At 43.6% G+C, this 26,106-nt stretch overlaps 1 protein-coding gene across 2 annotated transcripts in view; it reads left to right on the plus strand.

Moving 5' to 3' along the window:
- Nucleotides 1-26,106, plus strand: part of SGSM1 (small G protein signaling modulator 1) — a 364,300-nt gene that overhangs the window by 170,841 nt on the left and 167,353 nt on the right. For both annotated transcript variants that reach the window (XM_077461348.1, XM_077461349.1), the window contains exons 6-7: nucleotides 5,199-5,266; nucleotides 25,302-25,447. In XM_077461348.1, the coding sequence (XP_077317474.1) occupies nucleotides 5,199-5,266; nucleotides 25,302-25,447 (214 nt within the window). The remainder of the gene's footprint in view (nucleotides 1-5,198; nucleotides 5,267-25,301; nucleotides 25,448-26,106) is intronic.

The following is a 26,106-nucleotide window of genomic DNA, read 5'->3' on the forward strand; positions in this document are numbered from 1 at the left end:
CGTTTTTTTTGTATAGACAAAATGGAGATGTACAGTGCACTCCTAAAAGTAGGAATACCAGGCTACTTCAACAAAACACATCCACAGAGTTTGTTGTATTCATAAATGGCAAATGAAATATGAAATGCACTCGATACTTGTGATAACAGCCACCATGCACTGCCTCTGTATTGGATTATACATGCCTTTTAACCCCCACTGGTGACCATTAACACTACTAATAAAAGATGAAACCAGCTTTGTTTAACCACTTCAGCTCCGGACCAATAAACACCTTAAGGACCAGAGGTCTTTTTGCAATTTCGCACTGCGCTGCTTTAACTGGTAATTGCGCGGTCATGCAATATTGCACCCAAACGAAATTTGCGTCCTTTTCTTCCCACAAATAGAGCTTTCTTTTGATGGTATTTGATTGCCTCTGCGATTTTTTTTTTTTGCGATATAAATGGAAAAAGAGCGAAAATTTTGAAAAAAAAAGATATTTTCTTCTTTTTGTTATAAGAAAAATCGAATAAACTAAATTTTAGTCATACATTGAGGGCAAAATTTATTCAGCCACATGTCTTTAGTAAAAAAAATGTCAATAAGTGTATATTTTTTGGTTTGCGCAAAAGTTATAGCGTCTACAAACTAGAGTACATTTTCTGGAATTTACACAGCATTTAATTTATGACTGCCGATCTCATTTCTTGAGGTGCTAAAATGGCAGGGCAGTACAAATCCCCCCCAAATGACCCCATTTTGGAAAGTAGACACCCCAAGGAAATTGCTGATGGGTATGTTGAGCCCATTGAATATTTATTTTTTTTGTCCTAAAGGATTGAATAATGACAAAAAAAAAAAAAAAAAAAAAAATTTTTACAAAAAGTTGTCACTAAATGATATATTGCTCACACATGCCATGGTTATATGTGGAATTGCACCCCAAAATATATTCCGCTACTTCTCCCGAGTATGGGGATACCACATGTGTGGGACTTTTTGGGAGTCTAGTCGCGCACGGCACCCCGAAAACCAATCACCACCTTCAGGATTTCTAAGGGTGCAAATTTTTGATTTAACTCCTCACTACCTATCACAGTTTCGAAGGCCATAAAATGCCAAAATAGCACAAAACCCCCCAAAATGACCCCATTTTGGAAAGTAGACACCCCAAGCTATTTACTGAGAGGCATGTTGAGTCCATGGAATATTTTATATTTTGCCACAAGTTGCGGGAATATTACAAACTTTTTTTTTTTTGCACAAAGTTGTCACTAAATGATATATTGCTCACACATGCTATGGGCATATGTGAAATGACACCCCAAAATACATTTGTGTGCCTGTGTGTACCTACATGTCAGTGTAGTGTTGGTGCACACTTACTATTAGTCTTCTCCTCGTAGTCCGGTCAAAAAGACCGCCCCGAGGAGAATGACATCACTTCCTCCTTCCTGTGTAAACAATGCACAGTGGGAGGAAGCTTCTCATTGGCCAGGAGCGATCCAGAGGGGGTGGCCGAAAACCAACGGCCATCCCCTCATCACGGAGCGCTCCTGGACCGAACCGGACCGTCGTATCCAGCGGGAGGGGGTCCGATCGGACCCCCCACCCGCTGGAAGGCAGGCACGTACATCTACGTGATTGTGCCTGCCTGTGCCATTGTGTTGACGTACATTGGCAATACGGCGGTCCTGAAGTGGTTAAACTGCAAGTTCATTGGGCAGCCCTGTTTTGTTTCAAATGTGGCTTTATTCATTGACATACCTCCTTAGACCCAGTCTATCTGGACAGCAAGGTCATCTGCTGAAATGGCAGGGAATATATGGAATTTTTATATTAAATGGCCTAAAGATTAAATGACTGTCTGAAATGTCTATGTTTGGATGTACCTAATATTGGTCTTTTTGGTTATATATTTTGACTCTCTTGTAGTCCCTTAAGTGGCTTAGATTGGGACTTTTTGGCTATTGGTATGAAAGTCACCATGGACTCCAGGTAAGGATGTTGGTAGGCATCCTATTTATGGGTTATATTGGTAATGGGGGCTGTGCTTTCACTTGCGTGGAAGTGAGCTGCTAAGAGATTCGAGAAATCTCAGTGAAAATGGTTGTAACCCTAGAAAAAGAAAAGAGCTCCTATTCCCTTATGGCAGATTAAACAGCACAGTGCTTGTGCTGTCTAATCTGCCCCTTTCTAAAATGTAAAAATCTGGCTGATCCTGCCACCCCTCTGTGTGCTGACTACGATAATCAGGGCTGCTTAGTCCTGATTGCCGTGGTCAGTTTATGTGCCTCCATTATTCCGCAGCTCTCCTCCTGCCCCCCCCCCCCCCAGCTTGTCAGTTCTTTGTGTCTGTGTCTCTGCCAACAGGCGGTGGCATAAATGTTTAAGGTTACAAACACTTTAACCACATCAATACTGGGCACTTTCACCCCCTTCCTTCCCAGACCAATTTTCAGCGCTCTCGCATTTTCAATAAGAATTGCTGCACTGCACCCATTTTGTTCGCACAAATAGAGCTTCCTTTTGGTGGTATTTATTCACGACTCAGTTTTTTATTTTTTGCGATATAAGCGAAAAAAGAGAAATTTGGAAACAAACTATATTTTCTTTATTTTAAAAGAAATCCAATAAAATCTAAGTTTGTCATAAATTTAAGCCAAAATGTTTTCTGTTACATTTTTTTGGTAAAAAAATCCCGTTAAGTGTATAATTGGTTTGTGTGATCACGGACATACGTACGCAAATGATCATGTACAGATATGCGCAGGTGATCACGGACATATGTGTACAAATGATCATTGGGACATGCGATTTTACTGTTATATATGTGGGCGACATGTGTTTTGGGGATCATTACTATGTGTGGACGTGTGTTTTGTGGCCATGTGTTTTGGAACATGTGTGTTTACTTTGTGCGTTTTACATGTGTGGTGACACTAGACTGGTGATCAGTGAGTAAAAAGCTGTAAAAAACAGCTCATACTCACTGATCACCAGCCGGATGCCTAGATCTGCTCTCCTCTCCTCACCGACAACTTCCATGTGAGGAGAGGAGAGCCGATTGCCTAGCAACTGGCTCTTTGTTTACATCACATTACGGCTGTGATTGGACACGGCCGTCATGTGATCAGGATCACAGAGTCCTCCTGCCAATCTAAGATGCACTGTGTCCACTCAGAAGGAGAGAGCGCCCACCCGGTGGTAAGTGGTTAATTTATGATTACAGTGAACTCAATGTGTTCTGTGGATGTGTTCTGTTGAAGTAGCCTGCTATTCCTAGTTATGAGTACACTTCACATCACCTCTGTGCATACAGTATACAAAAAAAAACAGCTGTCACTTTGTGTCCTAGGGGAAGAATGATGGACTTTTTTTAATGGGGTTGGTTAAACCATGGTAAAAAAAAAAAAATGTAGTGGCCTTTCTTAAAGATTACATGGCTGTCTGTTCGGATGCACTTATTCTTTTTGGTTTTATATATTTTTTTAATTTTTTGTAGACTTCAGAAGGGTAAGATAGTTGGATGGACTCCTTCTATTTAGGTTAAATATTTACCACTTAGTGTAGGCAAACAATGAGGGAGGATGTGAGACCATAGCAGGCTCATGAATACTCACATCGGGACAAGAAAGTTCAAGAATATAATAAATCTTAAACAGTAAAAAGAGACTCCACAGGTGAATCGCCCATCAAAACCTGTGGGGTCCTTTCTATGACAATACCAAATATACACAGGTGAAATAAATGGCTGTAGAAAAATGTTTACCACTTGTTGGAGGGGCTAGTGCTTTCACTTCCGTGAAGACATTATAGTGTCTACAGATAAAACACAAGCAGTAATGTATTTGTGTTATCATAAAGATTTATATTATAGGAGGTACAAGATCAAGAATGCTGCTGTTTAGGGCTCATGCACACTGGGCTTTAAAAAATGCCGCTTTTGCAGGTGTATGACATTTTTTCTGCCTGTAAAGGCACCTTTGTTAGCCTATGTGTCCATATACTGTACACCTAGGAGTTTACAGACATATTACAACAGGAACATTTACAGACTGAAATAGAATCCATTAGAAGCACATTCAGTAGAGGGGCTTTTGGGCCGAAGAAAACGCTTGATGTGCTTAAACACTAGGTTGTTTATCACTTGAGAATTCATTCATTCATTCCAAGGGCAATGGAATCCATTAATGCGCAAATGCTTGGTGTGCCTAAGGGCTTGTGCACAATGCAGATTTAGGCCCTTTTTTTAAGTATAATTCCTCCTGCCAGGAGAAAAGGTGTTCAGGGGAGCTGTGCATGAAATGAGGCGTTAAACTTTTGGTGAAATTTTAGAAAGTCATTCATGTTTTTATTGCTGTCTGAGCCCTTCTTCAATCCTGGTGAGTCTTGTTCTCCTTATTTAGTGTCTTCAGGATAAATTGTGAAGAGAAATCTCCCCAATGAAAACTGTTTCTGATTCTATCCAATACTTTTGTAAGAAGCTGGGTTTTACTTCTGACTACGTGCTTGTTCCAGGTTAGCACAGGGGCTTACATTTCATGCATTTTCTAGTATGTTTGCCTGCTTGGATTCACTTACAGACTTAGCATGCCATCATTTAATAATTTTCTTGGTAATCTTCAGTGACAGACAGGATTTTTGACACTTTAAATAGATGGGTAGTTTAAAGCGTATTTACAGTTTTGCAGTCAAATATTATAATACCCCACTATATTGCATGTTTACAGGTTTCCATTCAAACAGCTTCTTTTTTTTTAACCTGTTAGGTGTTTTTCAGGAGAAGGTCTAATGGTTGACTGCAAGGTTTTTTGAATAAGTCTATGCTAATTCTGTCCTTCTACACCTTTAACCCTTTGTTAGGACAGATAGTGTTCAAATCTAGTTACAATTGATAAGAAAGATCTGCCTGCACAGTACAGACAGAGTTAATTAGGACAAACGCAGCTGCCCTGCCCCCTCATAAACAAAGAGAACCATGCAGGATTTTCCTGCAAGAAGAGAGCACCTAAAAAGGTAAGCTGCAAATTTGAATTAACGTTTGCTATGTGAATGGGGACGTGTAACAAATCTAAAGTAGGTGTTATGGCTGTAAAAGTGGAAAAACATTTTAATGCTATTGAAGGATGTGCGATGGTCAGTTGTGCAGCTTTTGGTTAACTGAAATATTATCGGACATGGATTTTAACTGGTGTCTTCAATTTGTTTCACAGCAAATATTATGAAAAAGAAGCACTTTTAGTGGATCCAGTGGAAGGGCCGATCCTTGCCTCCTTGCTAGGTAAGCCACGTATTAGATACGCTTGATGCTTGTAAAAATGCTCATTAGACTGTATGGCTAAAGCAGTCCCCAAGCAATTAAGAGCACAAAGTGTCCAATACATTGATGTTAAAGTAGACAAGATATTGTTTTACCTTAATGCATTCCCTGCATTGAGGTAAAAAATGTCCCACTAGTTGTACCGCTCGCTCACCTCCCTTTATACTTACCTGAGTCCTATCTCGATCCAGCGCTGTGCCCGTCTGCAGCTGCATTGGTCTCAATCTTTCCTCACAGGCTCTGAGATAGCAGCAGGAGCCATTGGCTCTTGCTGCTGTCAATCAAATCTTGTGAGGGGCAGGGCCGATTCTCTAGATGTTGCAGCATTCTCTAGTGTAATTTGCTGCTGTTTTAAAGTAGTTATAGAGTTATATGCTTCAAGTACATGCCTAAGTAAATGACCCATTTAGTAGGATCTGCTGCCTACACTTTATGTAAATGGCAGGTGTGCCCTACATTATACATAGTTTCGGAATTTCATACTGTAATATGCAAGGAATATGATTAGCAGTACATATCTCATTGCAAGGGCATTTGCCAGTACATCAGTTCTCAGTGCTTGTCTCCACACAGGGGACCTGTGAAAATCCTGAAGCTCCTGCAGTTCTAAAACCCTCCTATTTACATAACTCAAGGTTTTTTATTTGTAAATAGTTACTTGCCTCTGTTCGGAAAACAATGAGATTCCCCCTTCCTTTTGATCTGTAAGTTTATACCAGCAATGCAACATCCAGCTCAGTAAACCTACAGATATTTCCAGGGATGTCATATACCATGTATTAGCTGCCTGTATGATAACTTTGTGTAGGCTTCTTGCATTGATAAAGCCTCATAATTAGTGGTATTATTGGCTAATATAGCAGGTACCTTATCCTAACCTGTACAGTATCATGTTCCACTTTGAATAGAACACACATTGTTTTTTCCCCTGTATCCACCATAAAAGGTATTGATATAAAGTTGTATGCTTATTGCTTGATAATCATAATTTTACAGCCAGGTATAAACTGTGGGAGGAATTTAATAAAGCGGCTGCTCCACTTTTCTGGCATTAATTCATGAAGCATATGCAACACTTTTTGATCTGGAAGCGACTTGTGCACCAAATTTAGGTTATTCCAAAATGTGCCACTGTGAATGCCCCAAATTGATGTAACAGGTGCTGCTCAGCCTGCTCATGGCCCCTTATCTCCCCCTGCCACCCTATACAAACCTATAAGCACAGGCAGACTAACAGGGACACACAGCCTATCAGCAGCTGCAGGGGAATTACCCCTCCTTCTTCTCTCACTGTGTAGTGAGTGAAAGGCACTCACAGACACAGCCTCCCACTCTGCTTCCTCCCTTTTTCCCCCATTGGCAGGGGGAGTGAACATATGAGGAGACAGTACTGCAGAAGCTGCAAGAAACTCTGGGACATGTAGTCTCTAACACAGGCTGCCCCACTGTAATCCAAAGGGGGAAAACTACACACCCCAGCAGCCTACAGACAGAGGCGGAATCTTACACAGAGAGGCTGCCTGGGAGAAGAAAGATTACCAGGACGTGAAAGAAGGATTGGACGTGAAGAGAGGGGCTGCTGCCACCTGTTAGTGTGACCATCATTCCACAGCTCCAGGTGTTGGTGTGACCATCCTGCCACAGCTAGAGGTGTCTGTGTGCTGATCCTGCCTTAGTGTCATGGTCGGACGGTTGTGAACATCTTGCCAAAGGGGAACCCGATGGTATCTCCAAGTGCCTATCTGCAGACATCACTGTACCTTCCTGCTGCCGGGTTGCTAGTCGGGCACTCCCACAGAGCCTGTCCCGTGTGTCGGTTTGGTTCCTGGAGTCGCTGAAATGGTGAGTGGGCGATAGTTCATCTTGTGAAAATTACCCCTATAGATACTGCATGAAGACATTTTTACCCTGTCTCTTAGTCAGAGGCTGCTACAGGAGACATATTATGCACGTTGTTCCTTATTTTTGAGCCCCCTTGGGCCTAAGCTACCTGAAGATACCAGACATCTCCACAGCAAGCACTTCCACGTTTCTTCTTCACTTAGCCAAGGACTCAGTGTTAACGATTGTACTCGTTAAGGGGGAACCCTGATTTTAAAAATACAAGCTGACACGGTTCGAATTTTGTACAGCATATATACCCTCAGCACCTGAGGGCTCAGGATCTTATAGAGGCAGGCTGGCCAGTAACAAGCTGTTTCTGTTCCCCCTTTATGCCTAAGCACATAGGCCACATTTAAGCCCTTCAAGTTAGGTGAATCGTGCTATTTATCATTTGCTTGTGATGTTGTATTATAATGTTCCATATCAGAGTTACCTATTTCCACATGCGGGGACATCATCTGGGATAAGTTTACTCTGCAATTAACTTGTCAAAACAGCACCCCTACAGCACCAGGACGGACCCCGCTGCCGTAAATCCAGTGGTGTGGAGAAGAAAACGGACGAGTGGAGCTGTGTGTAGTGATTAATGTCCCTGGCAGTGACTGGACTGAGGACCGGTTCCGTCAAACACTGGTTGTCACAGGCCTAGCCCAGAGAATATATATTTTGGATCTGAAGACAGATCTTAGCTCTAATTGTACCTATGTCCTGACAGAGTGGAAGAAGGGAGTCCCTGACGTCTTGCGAGAAGACAGCTTCCAACTAACGTGGATGTCAGTGCTTTGCTAATTCATCTGGATGTATCAAGCTCTAGTCCAGAGAGCTCAGGATGCACTACACCAGACCCAGAGCTCACCACCTCAAAGCCAGGCAAATCCTGTGAAGATTTCTCTCCCCCTAGTAGCTGAGTTTGGGAAGCTAGTGAAAGGGCTCTGTAAGAATCCAGTAGTGCCAACCATTTATCGTTATCGCAATGCAGTTCTCGGGGAAAGTTCCCACACCCTCAGGGGAAGATCATTTTGATACCCAGATTAATCAAACCATCCAAGCGTTTGAGGAGTGAGAGGTTAAGAGGATGGTTGAAAGTCTACTGGCCCCAGCTTCTGATGTATTTTGAAATCTGAAACGGGATAAACCCTGCTACACGGTTTGTGACATTTATGGAAGAATTGAAGACTGCACTGAGTTGATCTATTTCTTCAACCACACATCGAATGGATGGTGAGAAGCTAACAGCCTATGTCATGTGTCTAGATCATATCCTTCATCAAGTTGTAATAAAGGATGGGAGGGAAGCCAAAGCTGTCAGTAAAGTCCTAATGCTACAGATGCAAGAGGGGCACAACCACTGGACCCGATCGTGCTACAGCTTCAAGCCCTGGATTCAATCAACCTCCTCACTAACTCTAAACTCATGGAGATTATTAGAGAGGAGGAGGCTCTCATCGTAGCCAAGTTAAAGAGGCCCTAGTGTGCCAAGAGTCCGAAGCATGGTGCTACAGCTTACATCATACAGTCTGGACCTGAACAGCTTACATCATACAGTCTGGACCTGAACTGGACCTGAACTAGCTCAGATGGAGGGCCCTGCACCTCTGTTGACACTTTGGCACAAGCCATAACTCAGTTGGCACAAACGCAAACTATTTTACAGCAAACATTCTGTGGAATTCAGAAGACAGTGGGGCAAGTGATGGAAGCCCATGCTAATATGCAACAATCCCTCTCGAAAGGGAAACAAACAGTGTCCACCCTTGCAACTGAGAGGAAGAAATGTTATCGTTATCGGGAAGTAGGACTTTTCATCGTGTAGAGACTCAAGTCAGATCAGAATTTCTGCAAGAAACAGATACAGGCCACAGAACAGGCCAAAGCAACCACTTCCTACAAGTTTCCTGCCAAGCTAGTGGGACCTTCTCCTGTTGTTTCCATCCAAGTAGAGGCAATCTACACTGAAGCCCTGTTGGATACTGGGGCTCAAGTGATCCTTCTCTACAGAGACTTCTACGACCGGTACCTTAAGCACCTGCCATTGCAGAAGTTGGAAGAGCTAGAGATATGGACTCAAAATTTCCACTACGACGGCTATCTACCAGTCTAGCTGACCTTTGACCCTTCTGTGGGTGGAAAGACAGAAACGTTTGGCACATTGGCAGTAGTCTGTTCTCACCCACCAGGGGCCAGCAAGAGTTCTGTGATCATATGGACCAATACTGGTCTTGTTCAAAGGCTGTTGACACCATTTGTTCTTGAGCCTGGTACTTCAACTACGGGTGTACACCCCATGCTGAGACAAGCCTTCCAGCACCTGGTGCAAGAGCAGAAGGCCTCAGCTGATGGGGTGGGGAAGATATGGCGCCTGGATCGGTGTGAGAAGGTATTACAGCCTGATAAACTGGTTTGTTTGCAAGCATCTGTCAAGCTCAATTGGAAGCAAACAGGCCCTTTCATTGTCCTTGAAGCGGACAGCCAGAGAGAAGACACAGGAGTGAAGATAATCCTAGAAGTGGTTTCAACTAAGAAGTTGCAAAGAAGTCGTGGAAAGATCTCAGCTAGTGTCTGCAATATCATGGCCTCATGAATATGCTGGCTCAGGTGTTGCTGTGACAAGTGAATCCGGCCACCCCAGTCTCACCGTCTGATTTGGTGGGGGGGGGGGGGGGGCAAAGGATGGAATCCCCGCTGAGGAGTTCTATCCAAAGAATACTCCTCTCTCTCGCCTGAATTTAAGGAAAAGGCCAAGAATCAGCTCCTGAGATGGCAGGCTGTATTCTCCAAGAGCGAGTTCGATGTAGGGTGTGCCAACACCAGATTTGCTTCTAAGAGGATAAGCCATTCCAGGAAAGAGTCTGGCAGATTCCTTTGGGGGACTTGGAAGATCTGCCTGAACAGCTGTCAGAACTGAAGAGAGCAGGTATCATCTGAGAGTGCCGGAGCCCATACGCTTCCCCGATAGTGGTGGCACGGAAGAAGAATGGATCCCTGAATGGGTCCCCGAGGTTGTCTATCAATTATCGGAAGCGGAACTGAAGGACCATTCCCAACCAATATACCACCCCAAGGGTAGAAGATGTCCAGCAGAGCCTATCCGGGTGAAGTGGTTTAGTGTGCTAGATTTGAATAGTGGTTACTATCAAATCCCCATGCACCCTGAAGATCAGGAGAAGACGGCATTCATTACCCCAGTGGGATACTTTGAATTTGACCGGATGCCTCAAGGCCTGTCTGGTGCTCCAGCCACCTTCCAAAGGCTGATGGAGAAGGTGGCTGGTATGTGATATGAACTTGATAGTTATATTGATAGTGATATGAACTTGATAGAGGTGTTGGTGTACTTAGACGACACCATCTTCTTTGTCAAGACTTTGGAGGAACACTAAAAGCGATTGAGGCTGTCGGGAGAAATTGGGGTTTTCGGCAGCTGCTCTCCCCAAGGGTCATTGTAACATTACCCAGGTCGGGGATGAAGTCCTGCCTAAGCTCTTCAAGAGAGACTTGAGAAAGGATCAGGTGGAAGACCCCCTTTGTAGCCTGGTGTTGAAGGCTGTGGGGAGCCAGTGTCCTGATTGCTTCTAAAGCCGCGTACACACGACCGGACTTATCGATGGATCAGGTCAGACGGAATGAATCCGTCGGAAATATTACGATCGTGTATGGGCCCCAGCAGACTTTTTTTCCCAAAAGTCCAACTGATCTAGAAACAAAACATGTTTCAAATCTTTCCGAGGGACTCGAATCCGGTCGAAAAATCTGTTTGTATGCTAGTCCGACGGCTGAAAACCGACGCTAGGGCAGCTATTGGCTACTGGCAATGAACTTCCTTATTCTAGTCCGGTCGTACGTCATCACGTTCGAATCTGTTGGACTTTGGTGTGAGTGTGTGGCCAAGTCCCTTCGTTCGGAAAGTCCATCGAAACTCCGCCAAAAGTCAGTCGGGAAGACCGTCGGACCTAGTCCGTCAAAGTCCGGTCGTGTGTACACGGCATTACTGACACCCGAAAGGAAACCCGCCTGCTGTTGAGTGGGATTGGCTGCAGTTGCGCAATGGAGTGGTCTACTGAAGGGTCCCCCCTAATGATTCCAGAGAAAAATGGCAGTTATTCCTAACCAAGAAGCATAGGGAGACAGTGTTAAGCGCCCTACATAACAATCATGGCCACCTAGGACCCAAGAGGACCTTTAACCTGGTGAGGGACCGGTTCTACTGGCCCTACATGCAGGCTGAAGTCAAGGGTTACTGCCACTCATGCATCAGATGTATACAGAGGAAGACTCTGCCTCATCGAGCTGCCCCAATGGGCCATCTTCAGAGCCAAGAACCTATAGAGCTAGTGTTCATTGGCTTTCTGTGCTTGGCGCCTGATCTGAGTAGACGGGGAAATATCCTGGTAGTGACTGATCACTTCACTAGATATGCCCAGTTTTTCCCCACAAAAGACCAACAAGCGTCCACTGAAGCCAATATCTTTATGGAAGCCTCAACGCATCCACTCTGATCAAGGGAGAGACTTTGAGGGCAGCCTCATCAAGATCCTCTTAGATTTACCATAAAATCTCGATTCAAGCACGGGAAAAGAGGTCTGCATAGAAAATTAGGAAAACCATGATGACAGTGGTAAATTTTATGACATATAATGTAAAGGGGCTAAATACACCAAATAAGCGACATAAGATCCTAAAAGAGCTTAAAAAATATGGCGCAGATGTGGTTTTCTTACAAGAAAAGCGTATATATCACACGAATCAAATGTCAAGTTATATTCTAATGATTTTCCGACCTGGTATTACAGGGACACGATAACAAAGAGAGGCAGGGGAGTGGCAATAGGGTTTTCAAAGAAGACGCGGTTTAAATTGGAAGACAGGGTTACAGATCCAGAGGGAAGATTTATTTTCCTAAAAGGTAAATTAGGTGAAATGGAGTGTACCTTGGCAAATATCTATGCCCCAAATAGTAATCCTATAAAGTATTTAAAAGGAATATTGGGAAAGCTGATGGACTCCAAGAGAGGATACGTGATTGTGATGGGAGATATGAATTTTTGCATGGATCCGGTAATGGATAGTACGTCCAGAGCACAGGGGATGAGTAGTTTGCAATTAAAAAGGATAAAACAAAAATTGTACACGTGCCAAATGGTTGACGTGTGGAAAATCCAACACCTGAAGGTACACGATTTTATGTTTTACTCCCCTGTGCACGGGATGTACTCCAGGATCAACTATATTCTTGTCGATCACAGAGCACTGGAAAGTGTAATAAAAACTAGTATTGAAATAACAGCATTGTCAGACCACCCCCTGTAAGAATGAAACTGCTAATGCTGGGAAATCAAAGACAAACTTTTTCGTGGCATTTAAATGAAGAATTAATCTGAGAAGAGGAAGGGTTTAAAACAGTATGCAGAGAGCTAGAGCAATACTTCTCGATAAACGACACCGATGAAATTACAAGGCAAACCTTATGGGAGGCTCATAAGGCTTACATTAGGGGGATTCTGATAGCAGTTGGATCAAGGAAAAAAAAGAGAGATCAGAAAAAATTAAAACCCTAATGGAAGAAATATATAGATTAGAACAACAGCACAAAAAACATCAGAACCAAGATAGAACGTTGTATCAAAAAGTAATAACTAAAAGGGACGAACTAAAAGCTTTAATGGAACAGGAGACTAATAAAACATTCAACCGGATAGCTAGGGAAAGGTACCATGGAAGGAATAAACCTACCAAATATTTGGCAAGAATGCTCCAAAAGAATAATCTACAAATTAGATAGGAAAAATTCAAACTCGTAAGGGGGATATGGTCCATACAAGAAAAGAAATAGTGGAAAAATGTAAAGATTACTACGAGAGGCTTTATTCAGTTGAACAGAGGGCGGATCAGCTAGATGAAAAAAAAGGAAAATAAACAACTTTTTAATAAAAGCCAGATTACCCAAGATCGCAGACATTGAAAGGCAAAACTGAAGAAGAAATAAGACATATAAGAACTATAACTGAAGAAGATCGCAGACATTGAAAGAAAAACCTATAACTGAAGAAGAAATAAATAAGGCTCTTTTAGACTCCAGGCCCCAGGGAAGAGCCCCGGACCTGATGGGTTTACATCATACTATTATAAAAGGTATAAAAAAAAATTAATCCCGAAATTATGTAGATACATGAATGGATTAGGGGCAAAATATGAGATGAGTAGGGAGGCTCTGTCCGCCTCGATAACTGTAATCCGGAAGGAGGGGAAAGATGGGACATTGTGTTCTAGCTATAGGCCAATATTGCTGCTAAATGCAGACACAAAATTATTTGCCAAAATATTGGCAGGAAGGATGAAGGCTTTGATGAGCACACTGGTACATGCTGACCAGGTGGGGTTCATCCCAGGTCGAGATGGAAGGGACAATGGGGTGAGAACTCTGCTCTTGTTGTCGTGGATGAAGGAAGTAGGTGTCCCGGGTCTACTCCTGTCAACGGATGCTCAGAAAGCTTTCGACAGGGTAGACTGGGGATTCGTGTTCCAGACACTGGAAGCATTGGGAATTGGTCCAAAAATGGTCCAGCGTATTAAAACATTATACTACTATCCTATGGCAATGATAAAGATAAATGGCACATTGTCCCCTCCTTTCGAGATGAAAAATGGGACGAGACAGGGGTGCCCACTTTCCCCCATTTTATTTGTGTTATCTTTAGAACCACTACTGGCCGCGATCCAAAATGACCCAGAGATATCGGGAATTAAGGTCTGAAAGGAGGAACATAAAATGGCAGCTTTTGCGGACGACGTTTTGTTCTATATAAGTAAACCAAGCAACACAATGCCCAAACTAATAAAGGTCATAAAACAATACAATGAATTGTCAAACTTTAAAATCAACCAAGCAGAATCGGAGGTCTTAAATATCAATGTTAGTAAATCTGAAGAACGGAAGCTTTAAAAGGAATGTAAATTCCCATGGTGGAAAGAACTAAAATATTTAGGAATAAAGCTGGCAAATTCACTGAAGAAGATATATAAATTAAATTATATTCCACTATTGGACGAAATTAAAACGGAAAGTAAAAGATTGGTTAATAGACCACTCTCATGGTTAGGACGTATCAATACTCTGAAGATGTTTATCTTACCAAAGATCCTCTATAAATTTCAAATGATGCCTATAGCATTACCTAACGGATATTTATCAAAGCTTAAATCTCTAATAAGGAATTTTGTCTGGAAAAATAAAAAAACAAGAGTTTCCTTTTTAGTAATGAAACCGGAAAAAGAACGTGGAGGGTTAGCAGTCCCGGATATCCAAAAATATTATAAAGCAATAGTGTTGTCAAGAATAGTCGAATGGGTAAGAGAGAATAAATTGGAAAAAAGGTGGGTTAATTTAGAAGACACGTTTAGCAAGGCACAATTGAGTAAGATGGTGTGGAACCCCCCAAATCACAGGACACTTGATCTGAATACAAATGAATTGACACGTAATGCACTTAAGATATGGGATGGGGTGTATAAACAATTAAATGGGCATTATAACTCACCATTAATAGCACTGAAGGGGAACAAATATTTTGCACCAGGAAGAAAGAGTATAGGGGGGAATTGGGTGAGAAAAGAAGGGGCACAAATAAGATATATAATAAAAGAAGGGAAAATAGTATCTTATCACGATTTAAAACACAATAGGGACTTAATGTGGATTGACGAGTGGTGGTACCGCCAGCTAGCCCACTTTGTTAAGAATTTACCCCAACCAATAAGATCCAAGGGCGAGCTGACCCCGCTGGAGAGGCTCTGTATGACAGATAAACCTAAAGGTATTATATCTAGGATGTATGGACTTCTGCTGGAGGGGGACAGCCTGGAGGTTCCGCCATTCATTAAGAAATGGGAAAGGGAATTGGGAACACAGATTGATAAAACTACAATGGGAAAAATATTTCAATTAACACATAGGTCGCATCTGACAGTAAAACTGCCAAAATTAATTATAAATGCCTAGTTAGATGGTATGCTACCCCAGATAAGACTAGTAAATTCCAACAGGGTAAATCAGGGGACTGTTGGCGAGGCTGCAGTGAGGTAGGAACAATGGCACACCTGTGGTGGAGCTGTCCAAAAATAAAAAATACTAGAAAAAGATTCTATATTATGTGAAAGAAGTTAATAAAATAGAAATTGTAGAAGATCCGTGGATAGTATTGTTCCATGGTATAGAAGGAGGAGTAAAAAAATATCAAGCGTCATTAATACCATACCTTTTAAATGCAGCAAAAAAACTGATTCCTAAAAGATGGCAGGAAGCGGAGGCCCCAACAATTTGGGAGTGGATAGATGCAGTGGAAGAAACATACAACATGGAAAACCTAAGTGATAGTAATGAGGATATGAGAGCTGTAACGATAGATAAATGTAAAGAGTGGAGAGAGTTAAAAAAAGCATGGAGCTATACAGAACAAGTAAGAGCCTAGACTTATATTGGGATAAAGGAATAGAAAAGGAACGGAAATAATATTTTAGGTAAAGTGGTAAGGGGTAAGCGAGGGATCGGGGGGGGGGTGGATGGGGTGGATTGGGATGAGGGGGGAGGTTTAGTGGAAGTTTGTTATAGGAATGTTTTGTAAACACTTTTCTCAATTAAGATGGAATTGCACATAAAAGGAGGCAAAAGATTAAATGATTAACGCTACGATGATGTGAAGTCGAGAAGGGACAGAAATTAACGAAAAAAGTTGATTTGAGTCCTATAGCATTCGCTGAAGTAGCAAAAAAAGATTTAAAAAAAGATACTCTAATGCCGCTTACACACGATCGGAATTCTCGTTGGAAAAAGTTCTGATGGTTTTCCCGACGGAATTCTGACGGAATTCGGCTCAAGCTGTCTTGCCTACACACGGTCACATCAAATTCCGATCATTTATAACGCAGTGACGTACAACACATACGACGTGACTAGAAAAAGGAAGCTCAATAGCCGGTAGCCACTAGCTTCTGTCTCGTAGTTGAATCTGACACGCCAAAAATCACGCATGCTCAGAATTGCATACACACGATCGGAATTACCGATAGAAAGTTTTTCCGTCGAGAGAATTGAGAACATGCTATCAATTTTTGGCTGGCGGAAATTTGGACAGCCAAATTCCGATGGAGCATACACACGGTCGCATTTTCCGTTGAAAAGCTCTCATCTGTCTTTTTCTGGCCGGAATTCCGATCGCGTGTACGCGGCATTAGATCTGCTTGCCATTAAAAAGTCACAAACCAACCCATTCCATCCTCAGGGAGATCCTCAGCTGGAAAGATTCAATTAGACTCTCCTAGATATGCTTGGGACCTTGACCTCTGAACAGAAGCAACACTGGAGCAAGCATATAGCAGCCATCGTGCATGCTTACAACAGTACCACTCATGATGCACGGGTTACTCCTGTTATCGGCTGATGTTCGGATGGGAAGCTCAGCTGCCAGTTGACTTGGCATTCGGCACATCCCTGGACCATACCTCAGTAACGTCACACAAAGGGTATGTGGATTGCCTGAGGAGCAGTCTGAAGACTGCCTATGAGAAGGCCCAAGCTGCCTCACAGAGAACAGGACAGAGAAACTTTGACCTCAGGGTGCGTGTGCAGAATCTACAACTGGGTGACAGAGTCATGCTGAGAAAGCTTAATGTCCCTGGAAAGCACACATTGGCTAATCACTGTAAGTTAGAGCCCTATGTCATTTGTAAGCAGCTACCAGGGCTACCTGTGTATTCTATCCAGCCAGAGGGAAGTATGGGCCCGCTGAAAACTTGGCATCGCAATTATCTGTTGCACCTGTCAGAAGCAGTCCATGTGCCACCACAGCTGGGTTCACAGCCTACACCTACAGTTTCACAACGATCCCGTCCAGTGACTAGATCTCAGCCTATACCCCGTGATGCAGAAGATGAGGATAAAGAGATGGGTGTGGATTGGCTGGGGCCGTCTCAAATGCCAGAGCCTGTCACCCTCCATTCTACTTCCCCCAAGGTGACAGGCATTGGGATTCCAAAGCCAAAGGCTCCTGAATTTGTGCCTGTCAGGGCTGGGCTCAGCCCTTCCTTCCCAAAGCTGGCCACTCAGTTGTAGGCTAATTGCCAGCTCCTTTCTCTCCACAGTGTCTCACCTGTTGATGAAATCCTGCTTGTCAGTCCTGCCTATTTAAGCTGTCCAGCTCAGATAATCTCTGCCTTTGCCTTGGTCACATCTCTAGAGACGCTCTCCTGTGTTCCTGTTAAAGACTTGCTTGGCTGACATTCCTTCTGGCTCCAGATCCTGCTTGCTGTTCTACTACGCTCATTTCTCGCTCCCTGATGTTTTGGCTTGTCTGACTATCCGTTCCAGTTCCTGAACTCTGGCTATGTTTTGACTACGTTTACTCTGTTTACCTTATTATTATTATTATTATTATTATTATTAAACAAGTGTAACTGTACTTCTGTCTCAGTCTTATTTATGGTTTCTGACAGTAGGCGAATTCAGAAGATGCAGTCAATCCACTTGTTGGTAATATTTTTTCCAGATTGGATGAGCAGGATCACCGCATGGATCAGTTTGCCATGGAGTTACAAACTCTCCTGAGTCACATGGCTCAGTTGAAATCTCCCACTGTGGCTGCTCTGGTACAACACGTGTTGCAGGCCATCCCTGCTGCCTCTCCAGTCTCTGTGCAGGCACCTGCCTCCAGTATTACCTCTATAAGAGATATTTCTGGTTCCGCTCCGCTTCGCCATCGACTTGGGGGTGATCCAGTCCAATGCAGAGAATTTTTCAAGCAGGGTAAGATACACTTTGAGATGCTGCCCTAGGCATTTCCCATGGACAGAAGCAAAGTAGGTTTTGTGATATCTTTGCTTTCTGACAGAGCCTTGGCCCAGGCAAACCCCCTATGGGAGACACAAAAACTTATCTTGAGTTACCCTTCTTGGCTTCTTTTAAAAGGGAATTTGACATTCCCGCATGCTCCGCTTCTGCTGCCAAGTGGCTCATGTCCATCAAACAGAGTACGAAGAACTGTTGCCAATTACGCCCATTGAATTCCGTACTCTGGCAGCAGAGGTTGCTTGGAACAATGAGGCCCCCGTGGCTGATTTTTCTCAGGGTCTATCAGATACCATCAAGGATGTGATAGCAGCCTGAGCTGAAGAAGTTGATCACATTTGCCATCCTCATTGACTTCAGACTCAGAGAAAGACTTCCTTTTAAGGAGTGCTTGTGAAAGCTTCCTGTACATTTGTCTCTGAACTTTGCAGTCCCACCCTTGCCTCCCTCACCTCCCATGTCTCCTGGTACTGAATCGGTCTGTGAAGCTGAACCCTAGCATTCAGGCTTCACGTGTCTCTCTGCGGATAAGAGAACCCTTAGGAGGAGGGAGAGATTGTGCCTTTATTGTGGTCAGGCAGGTCACTTTTTGAAGTCTTGTCCTACCTGTTCAGGGAACGCCCGAACCTTGAGGTCCTGTCACGGACAGACCTTAGGTTGTGTTGTTTTGTCCCCAGTTATCCAGAAGGATAAGCCCTTGGTTTTGACTACCCTTTCTTGGACTGAGTGGTCCATCGAGATACAGGCTCTAATCAACCCTGGGTCTGCAGGCCTGTTCATTGATGCTGCCTTTGTATCGAAGCACTCGATTCCGCTGCAACTGTGTGACACTCTACTTGCCATTGAGGCTCTTGACGGGAGACCTCTACAGCCTGCCCATGTGACTCATGAGACTGTTCGGTTGTCCATGGCTGTAGGGGCTCTTCACCATGAGATAATCCAATTCCATGTTATTTCCGCTGGTTATTGGTTATCCTTGGTTACAGAGGCACAGCCCCTCTTTTGATTGGCTCCATGCTGAGGTTCTCTCCTGAAGGTAGCCAAGGTCCTTCCAGAAGGTAGCCAAGGTCCTGTGCACCTCTTCATTCTTCTCTCTGTCGGAGGAGTACCGCGATTTTAGCAATGTCTTTGACAAAGGTCAAGCCTGTAATTTGCCTCCACACCGGTCGTATGATTGGGCAATTGACCTTCAACTTGGTGCCATTACCCCTCCTGGCCGGGTTTACCCTTTGTCGGTCTTCAAGGATAGGGCAATGGAGGAGTATGTTGCAGATGCACTTTCTCGAGGTTTCATCCGCAAATCCTCGTCTCCTGCTGGTGCTGGTTTCTTCTTTGCGAGTGGTGAACTGAGACCATGTATTGATTATAGGGGTCTCAGTCATTTTATGATTAAGAATGCCTATCCGATTCTGTTGATTACGAAGTTATTTGACTGCCTCAAGGGAGCAACGGTTTTCACAAAGCTTGATTTTAGAGGATTAAGGAGGGTGACAAGTGGAAAACTGAGTTTAACACCAGAACAGGCCATTATGAGTACCTCGTAATGCCTTTTTTTTTTCAAAATGTTTTTATTGGTAAAATCAAACAAAGTGACATGTTACATTATACATTGTACAGATTGCGTCAACATAACTGAACTGTTAACATCAACTGAGATTTTAGTATAAGAATCCAGCGATATCTGATACAAAATGTCCCAACATATTCCTTACCGCGTGGTAGCAGATCTCTTGTTTTGTCCTACATGGGTTGTCAGAAAGTGTGTGGCGTAGAGAGTCGTTGTGTCACTGGGTTATACTGAGCGTAATATTTTCCGGGGGTTTGACGGAAAGTGATACCCGGTAAGGGGGTTTTGTAAATAAGTGCTCAGATTTGAGCAGTGACTCTCTTAGTGAGGTGGGATTATGTTGCCTCATTTTGGTCTGTTTGAAGTGTCGTGGTGAGTTCTTATGTTGGGCATATTCATCATCAATGATACCCGAGGTATCGAATTGAAAGTGGGGGGAATCACTAGTGGGGGTGTAGAAGGGGGGGTAGGTAAGTGGGGAGATGTCTAGGTGATGTAGAGGGGGGTAGGGGTCAGGTGGGGGGTAAGTGGGGGGAGAGGGGCTGGGGTGTAAGTCTATGTGGTTGGTCTTATCGGCCAACTCTTGCTTCCCTCCCCAGAGGTTGTATTTATTTAAATGACTGCTTAGATTTTTCAGGTTCTGTGGGGTGGAGCGGCCTGTCTGGTTGTAGGGCTCCAGTAGATCTGTGGGGAATTTTAAGGGGGGAGGGGTGCCTTTTCTGGGTCATTTTCCAGTGTGTTCTTGTGCCTGCCTGTCCGGTGATTGTGTATTTAATCTGGAAAATTCTGTCGTTGTTTGGAAATGTGTCCAATAGGCCCACTTAGTTCCAAATTTTTCTGCGGTGTCACTTGCACTTTGAATGAGTTCCTCCATTTCGGCTATTTTGTTAATTCTTCCAAAACATTCCTTGATTGATGGACTGGTTTGGGTCTTCCAATGAACAGGGCGGCTTTGATCATGTGCATCGCTAGCGATTTGTGGTAAGATGGATGAGGTAGATGCGTGTGCTGTAGAAGGAATTGGGTCGGGGTCAGTTTTAGCTCGAGAGTTGTGACGGCGATGTGATGCGATGGACTTCTTTACAAAATGCTTGGATACGTGGGCATGTCCACCATATATGCAGGAGTGTGCCTCGTTCTTCAAGGCATCTCCAGCATGTCTCTGGTATGGTGGGTTTGAATTTGTGGTCGTAATGCCTTTTGGCCTTTGTAACGCCCCGGCAGTTTTACAGGAATTTATTAACAATGTCCTCCGAGATTTGTTGCAGTTATGTGTAGTGGTTTATCTCGATGATATCCTCATATTTTACAAGTCCCTAGAGAGCCACCACACAGATGTCTGTCGTATGCTTCAGAAACTAAGAGAGAACAATCTCTATTGTAAATTGGAGAAGTGCGAATTCCATCGTGAACAGGTTAAATTTCTGGGTTATATAATTTCCACTCCTGGTTTTTTGATGCACCCAGAGAAACTTCAGCAGTTCTACAGTGGCCCGACCCATGGGTTTATGTCCTCTGCAGCGTTTTCTTGGTTTTCCCAACTATTATCAGAAGTTTATTCGTAATTTCCTGTGTTGGCACATTCTGATCCTACGTTACCTTTTATCCTTGAGGTTGATGCTTCTGAGACTGGAGTTGGGGCTCTTTTGTCTCAATGTCCTAACTCTGAGCGCTATGCATCCTTGTGGCTACTTTTCCAAGAAATTGTCACCTGCGGAGTGCAATTACGAGATTGGTGACAGAAAGCTGTTAGCGATCATTTTAGCCCTGAAAGAATGGAGACATATCCACTTCCAAGATGGAGTCGGTTCCGGTTCCTGTGACTCCTGATCGTATTCTGGATACGGTTTGCACCAGTCTCACTTCTCCTTTGGGTGACAAAGCCTCTCCTGTCCATGCTCCTCCCGAGAAACCTTGTGCCCGCTTCTTTGTCCCAGAGAGTCTCCGTACTGCCGTGCTCCAGACTTACCATTCTCCCAAGGCTGCTAGCCACCCTGGAAAGAATCAACTATTTTGGACCATTTCCCAACAATTCTGGTGGCCTAGTCTACGTACTGATATAATCGTCTTCATAGCTGCTTGTGTGTGCTCAGAGTAAGACTTCACGACACCTTCCAGTGGGCCTCCTACAACCCATACCCAATGGAGAGAGGCCCTGGACCCACCTGTCTATGGATTTCATTGTGGAGTTACCCAACTCCCAGGGCAACACAGTTATCCTTATTGGAGTTGACCGGTACTCGAAAATATCCCATTGTATTCCACTTAAGAAGTTGCCCACTTCTAAGGAGATAGAAACCAGAAAAATTAGTGTGAAATAAAAAAAAAATTGTGACAAGAAATTGTGAAAATATACTATAAATGCAGCAGCAGCTTTAAACGTGAGATACCCACAATTCAAATAATTTTTTCCAGATAAGCTGCGCTATACTGATCCCATAAATGCTATGTGAAACAAATAAATAAATAAAAGATGAAACAAAAATTTGACAGAATGCAGACAGAAAAATGCATATACTAGTGTTCAAATATTAGTCCATCTTCCCATCAACAAAAGATTCTGCTTGTAATCTCCAACGTGTTTAAACACACCACACCGATATAGGAAAAGTGTCATCAGAGTTTGCAGAAAAAAAGGCTTCCACCACCAACACTGCTGCCGCTTACCAGCTAAACTGATCCCATCTCAGAGACCAGATATCACCAATATTAAAACACTTCCTCTGAGCCTGGACTGCATGGAGGATGTATCCCTTTTAAGCGCTTGGTTCAAGTAGTTAGAAGAATCCTACGGCCACACCGCTCATTGCCCACTTAGTCCAGTTCCACTTGGACAGAGTTCCAACAAGCTCAAAGATGAGCAGGTTCTTCTGCTCTTCTCTTTTACTCCTGTTTATGTGTGGAAAAGGATATCAGCAGTCATAAGAGATGGAGTATAGGGGCTGCCTGCATATCAGTATGTAACGATATTTGGGTAATGTAGCCCTCTAAGAAGCCAGCACTGAATGTGCCAGTGAAAAGTGCTAATGCTTCTTCTATGTTCTTCTAAGGAACTGGCTTCCATTTTTGCTTGGGAGATCTTTTGCTTACATGGGCTACCCAGGGTGATTGTCTCGGACAGGGGTAGTCAGTTTGTGTCCCGGTTCTGGTGAGCCTTTTGTGCACGGTTGGGAATTCAGCTTGCTTTCTCCTCTGCGTATCACCCCCAGTCTAATGGGGCTGCAGAACGAGCCAATCAGTCCTTAGAGCAACTTCTACATTTCTATATTTCTGACCATCATAACAACTGGTCAAACCTCTTACCATGGGCAGAGTTTGCTCACAATAGTGCCCTGAATTCTGCTTCCCGATTGTCCCTGTTTATGACGAACTATGGTTTCCAACCTTCCATGTTGCCCGACTTGTTTGTTCTGCATTAGAGGAGCATCTCCGTGGTCTTCGTTCCACTTGGGTAAAAGTCCAGGAGGCTTTGCTACATGCTAATGATAGGTACAGACTCCATGCTGACCGCAGATGCCTGTCTGCACCTTTCTAACAGGTTGTGGACAGGGTCTGGGTGTCATCTTGCAACCGCCAACTGTGTTCCCTCTCTCTCTCTCTCTGAGTTCGCACCTCGGTTTATTGGGCCTTTCCATATTCATCGCAGGATTAACCCAGTGGCTTTTGCATCAGACCTTCCTTCTAATATGCGTATCTTAAATGTATTTCCTGTCTCCTTATTAAAACCTTTGGTCTGCAACCGCTTTACCGCCTCAGTGCCTTGTCCTCACCCTGTACAGGTTGAAAACTATGAGAAGTATGAAGTACAGTCCATTGTTGACTCCCGTAGGCTCCATGGGTGCATACAGTACCTGATGTATTGAAAAGGGTACGCTCTTGGGTCTCATCCTCAGACGTACATGCCCCTGTCCTCCTCCGTGCTTTCCATAGATGTTTTCCCCTCATTCCTGGTGGTCCTCTGAGCCCGCCCATAGCCCCTTATCTCCCGCTGCTACCCTAGACACACACACACACACACAAGTGCAGGCAGGCTAACGGGGACACACACAGCCTGTCAGCGGCTGCGGGGGAAATACCCCCCTCCCTCTCCTTCTCTTGCTGTGCAGTGAGTGAAAGGCATTCAGACATGGCCATCCACTCTACTTCCTTCCTTGTTTCCCCATTGGGATGGGGGGAGTAAACCTATGAAGAAGCAGTACTGCAGGAGCAGCAAGAAACTCTGGGACATGTAGTTCCTAACACAGGCTACCCCACTGTAATCCCTGTAAGCGGGAAAACTACACATCCCTGCAGCCCACAGACAGAGGAGGAATCTTACACAGAGATGCTGCCTGGGAGAAGGAAGATTACCGCAAGGCGAGGGAAGGATCAGATGTTAGGAGAAGGGCTGCTGCGACCTGTTGGTATGAACATACTTCCACAGCTCCATGTGTTGGTGTTACCATCCTGCTACAGCTCCAGGTGTCGGTGTGTTGATCCTGCCTTAGTGTCATGGTCAGACAGTTGTGGACATCTTGCCAGAGGGGACCCTGAGGGTATCTCCAAGTGCCTATCTGCAGACATCACTGTACCTTCCTGCTGCCTGGTTGCCAGTCAGGCACTCCCACAGAGCCTGTCCTGTGTGTCTATTCAGTTCCTGGTGTCGCTGGATTGGTAAGCGGGTGATAGCCCATCTTGTGCAAATTACCCCTACAGACACTGCATGAAGACATCTTTACCCTGTCTCTTAGTCAGAGCCTGCCACAGGAGACATCTCACGCCAGTTGTTCAATATTATTGAGCCGCTTTTCATAGAGATCTCTTTGGGCCTATGTTAGCTGAAGATAACGGACATCTTCTTAGCGAGGACATTCACATTTCTTCTTCACTAAGCCAAGTACTCAGTGTTAATACTGGTACTCGTTAAGGGGGAACCCTGATTTTTAAAATACAAAATGACATTGTTGGAATTTTGTACAACGTATATACCCTCAGAACCTGTGGGCTCAGGATCTTGGGGAGTCCAACTCGCCGGTAACAAGCTATCTCTGTTCCCCCTTTATGCCTGAGCACATACGCCACATTTAAGCCCTTCAAGTTAGATGAATTGTGCTATTTATCATTTGCTTATGATTTTGTGATATACTGTTCCATATCAGAGTTTCCTAATTCCAGTTACTGGGTTATACTAATGCTGTTTGTTTGAAGACAAAAAGCCTTTTAATAAACATACTTTCTGGTTTACTACAGTTTGTGTCCATTTACTGCTGTGCTCATACTAACGGTGCTTACTAGGTGTGTCAGAGAAGCTGAGAACGTTCTTGGGCTCGAGAGGCAGCAAATAGAACCAAACATACTCCTTCGGGGGTGGCGCTACATTGAAAATAAAATATTGACAGTTCTTATCTTGCAAAAATGAAGCCAATTAAGATCCAACTCTCTTTTGGCATACAGAGAGAAAGTGGCTCAGATAGGTTTTGCAGAAGTGACCCACATGCATTCTAAAAAGTAGAACAACATGTGCCAAATTCAAGTACAAGTTCTAGAGAGTTGCATGAATTTGGCACACATTTAGAACACATCCAACACACTTTCACAAAATCTGTCTGTGCCAATCTTTATCAATTCCAGGGTGTATGTGTTTTTTTTATTTTTTATTTTTGAATGGTTTAATGTATGAAGCTGTCTATTGGACTGAATCTTTTAAAAGTCTCTTGAATACACTACAGTTGGTCCCTGTGCCCTGGAGTACACAAAAATGAAGACCGCAGACCATTTCTGGACGGACCCATCAGCAGATGAACTTGTACAGAGGCATCGTATCCACGGTTCCCACTGTCGTCAAGACTCTCCAACAAAGAGGCCTGCCTTGTGTGTGAGTGAGCCTAGCTGTGACATACTGTAATGTCATTGTGGAAAATTACTGCATTCTAAACATGATGGGACCACTAATATTCTAGCTTTAACATATGCAGCTTTTCTGCATGATCTGCCCCAGGGCCATTTAATGTCAACTAAATGTTTATAATTGGTAGCAGGTTAAGTCACATACAGTACCAGCTTCTTATCTCTTTGTGTTCCTGGTACTGTTAATGGTTGCAACCACTGCAGAACCAGGTACAGGATGATACAAACCTTTTGATGATTTCCTAATGTCGTATAAACAAATAAATTAGATGTATATTTGAATATTTGCATCTATAGCTGATTACTTATACCAGGGCAACCACCATGCCTTCCTTATCTGTATAGAAAGTATCTTTATATATATATATATATATATATATATATATATATATATATATATATATATATATATATATATATATATTGCTCCTGCATAAAGTGCATTAGCACTTTTCACAGGCACATTCAGTGCTGGCTTCTTAGAGGGCTACATTACCCAAATATCGTTACATACTGATATGCAGGCAGCCCCTATACTCCATCTCTTATGACTGCTGATATCCTTTTCCACACATAAACAGGAGTAAAAGAGAAGAGCAGAAGGTATTTTTTTGTAGAAGTAGCAGT

Source organism: Lithobates pipiens, unplaced genomic scaffold (genome assembly GCF_037356315.1).
Source record: "Lithobates pipiens isolate NorthernLeopardFrog02 unplaced genomic scaffold, aLitPip1_a1.2 Scaffold_3, whole genome shotgun sequence".
Taxonomy (NCBI): domain Eukaryota; kingdom Metazoa; phylum Chordata; class Amphibia; order Anura; family Ranidae; genus Lithobates; species Lithobates pipiens.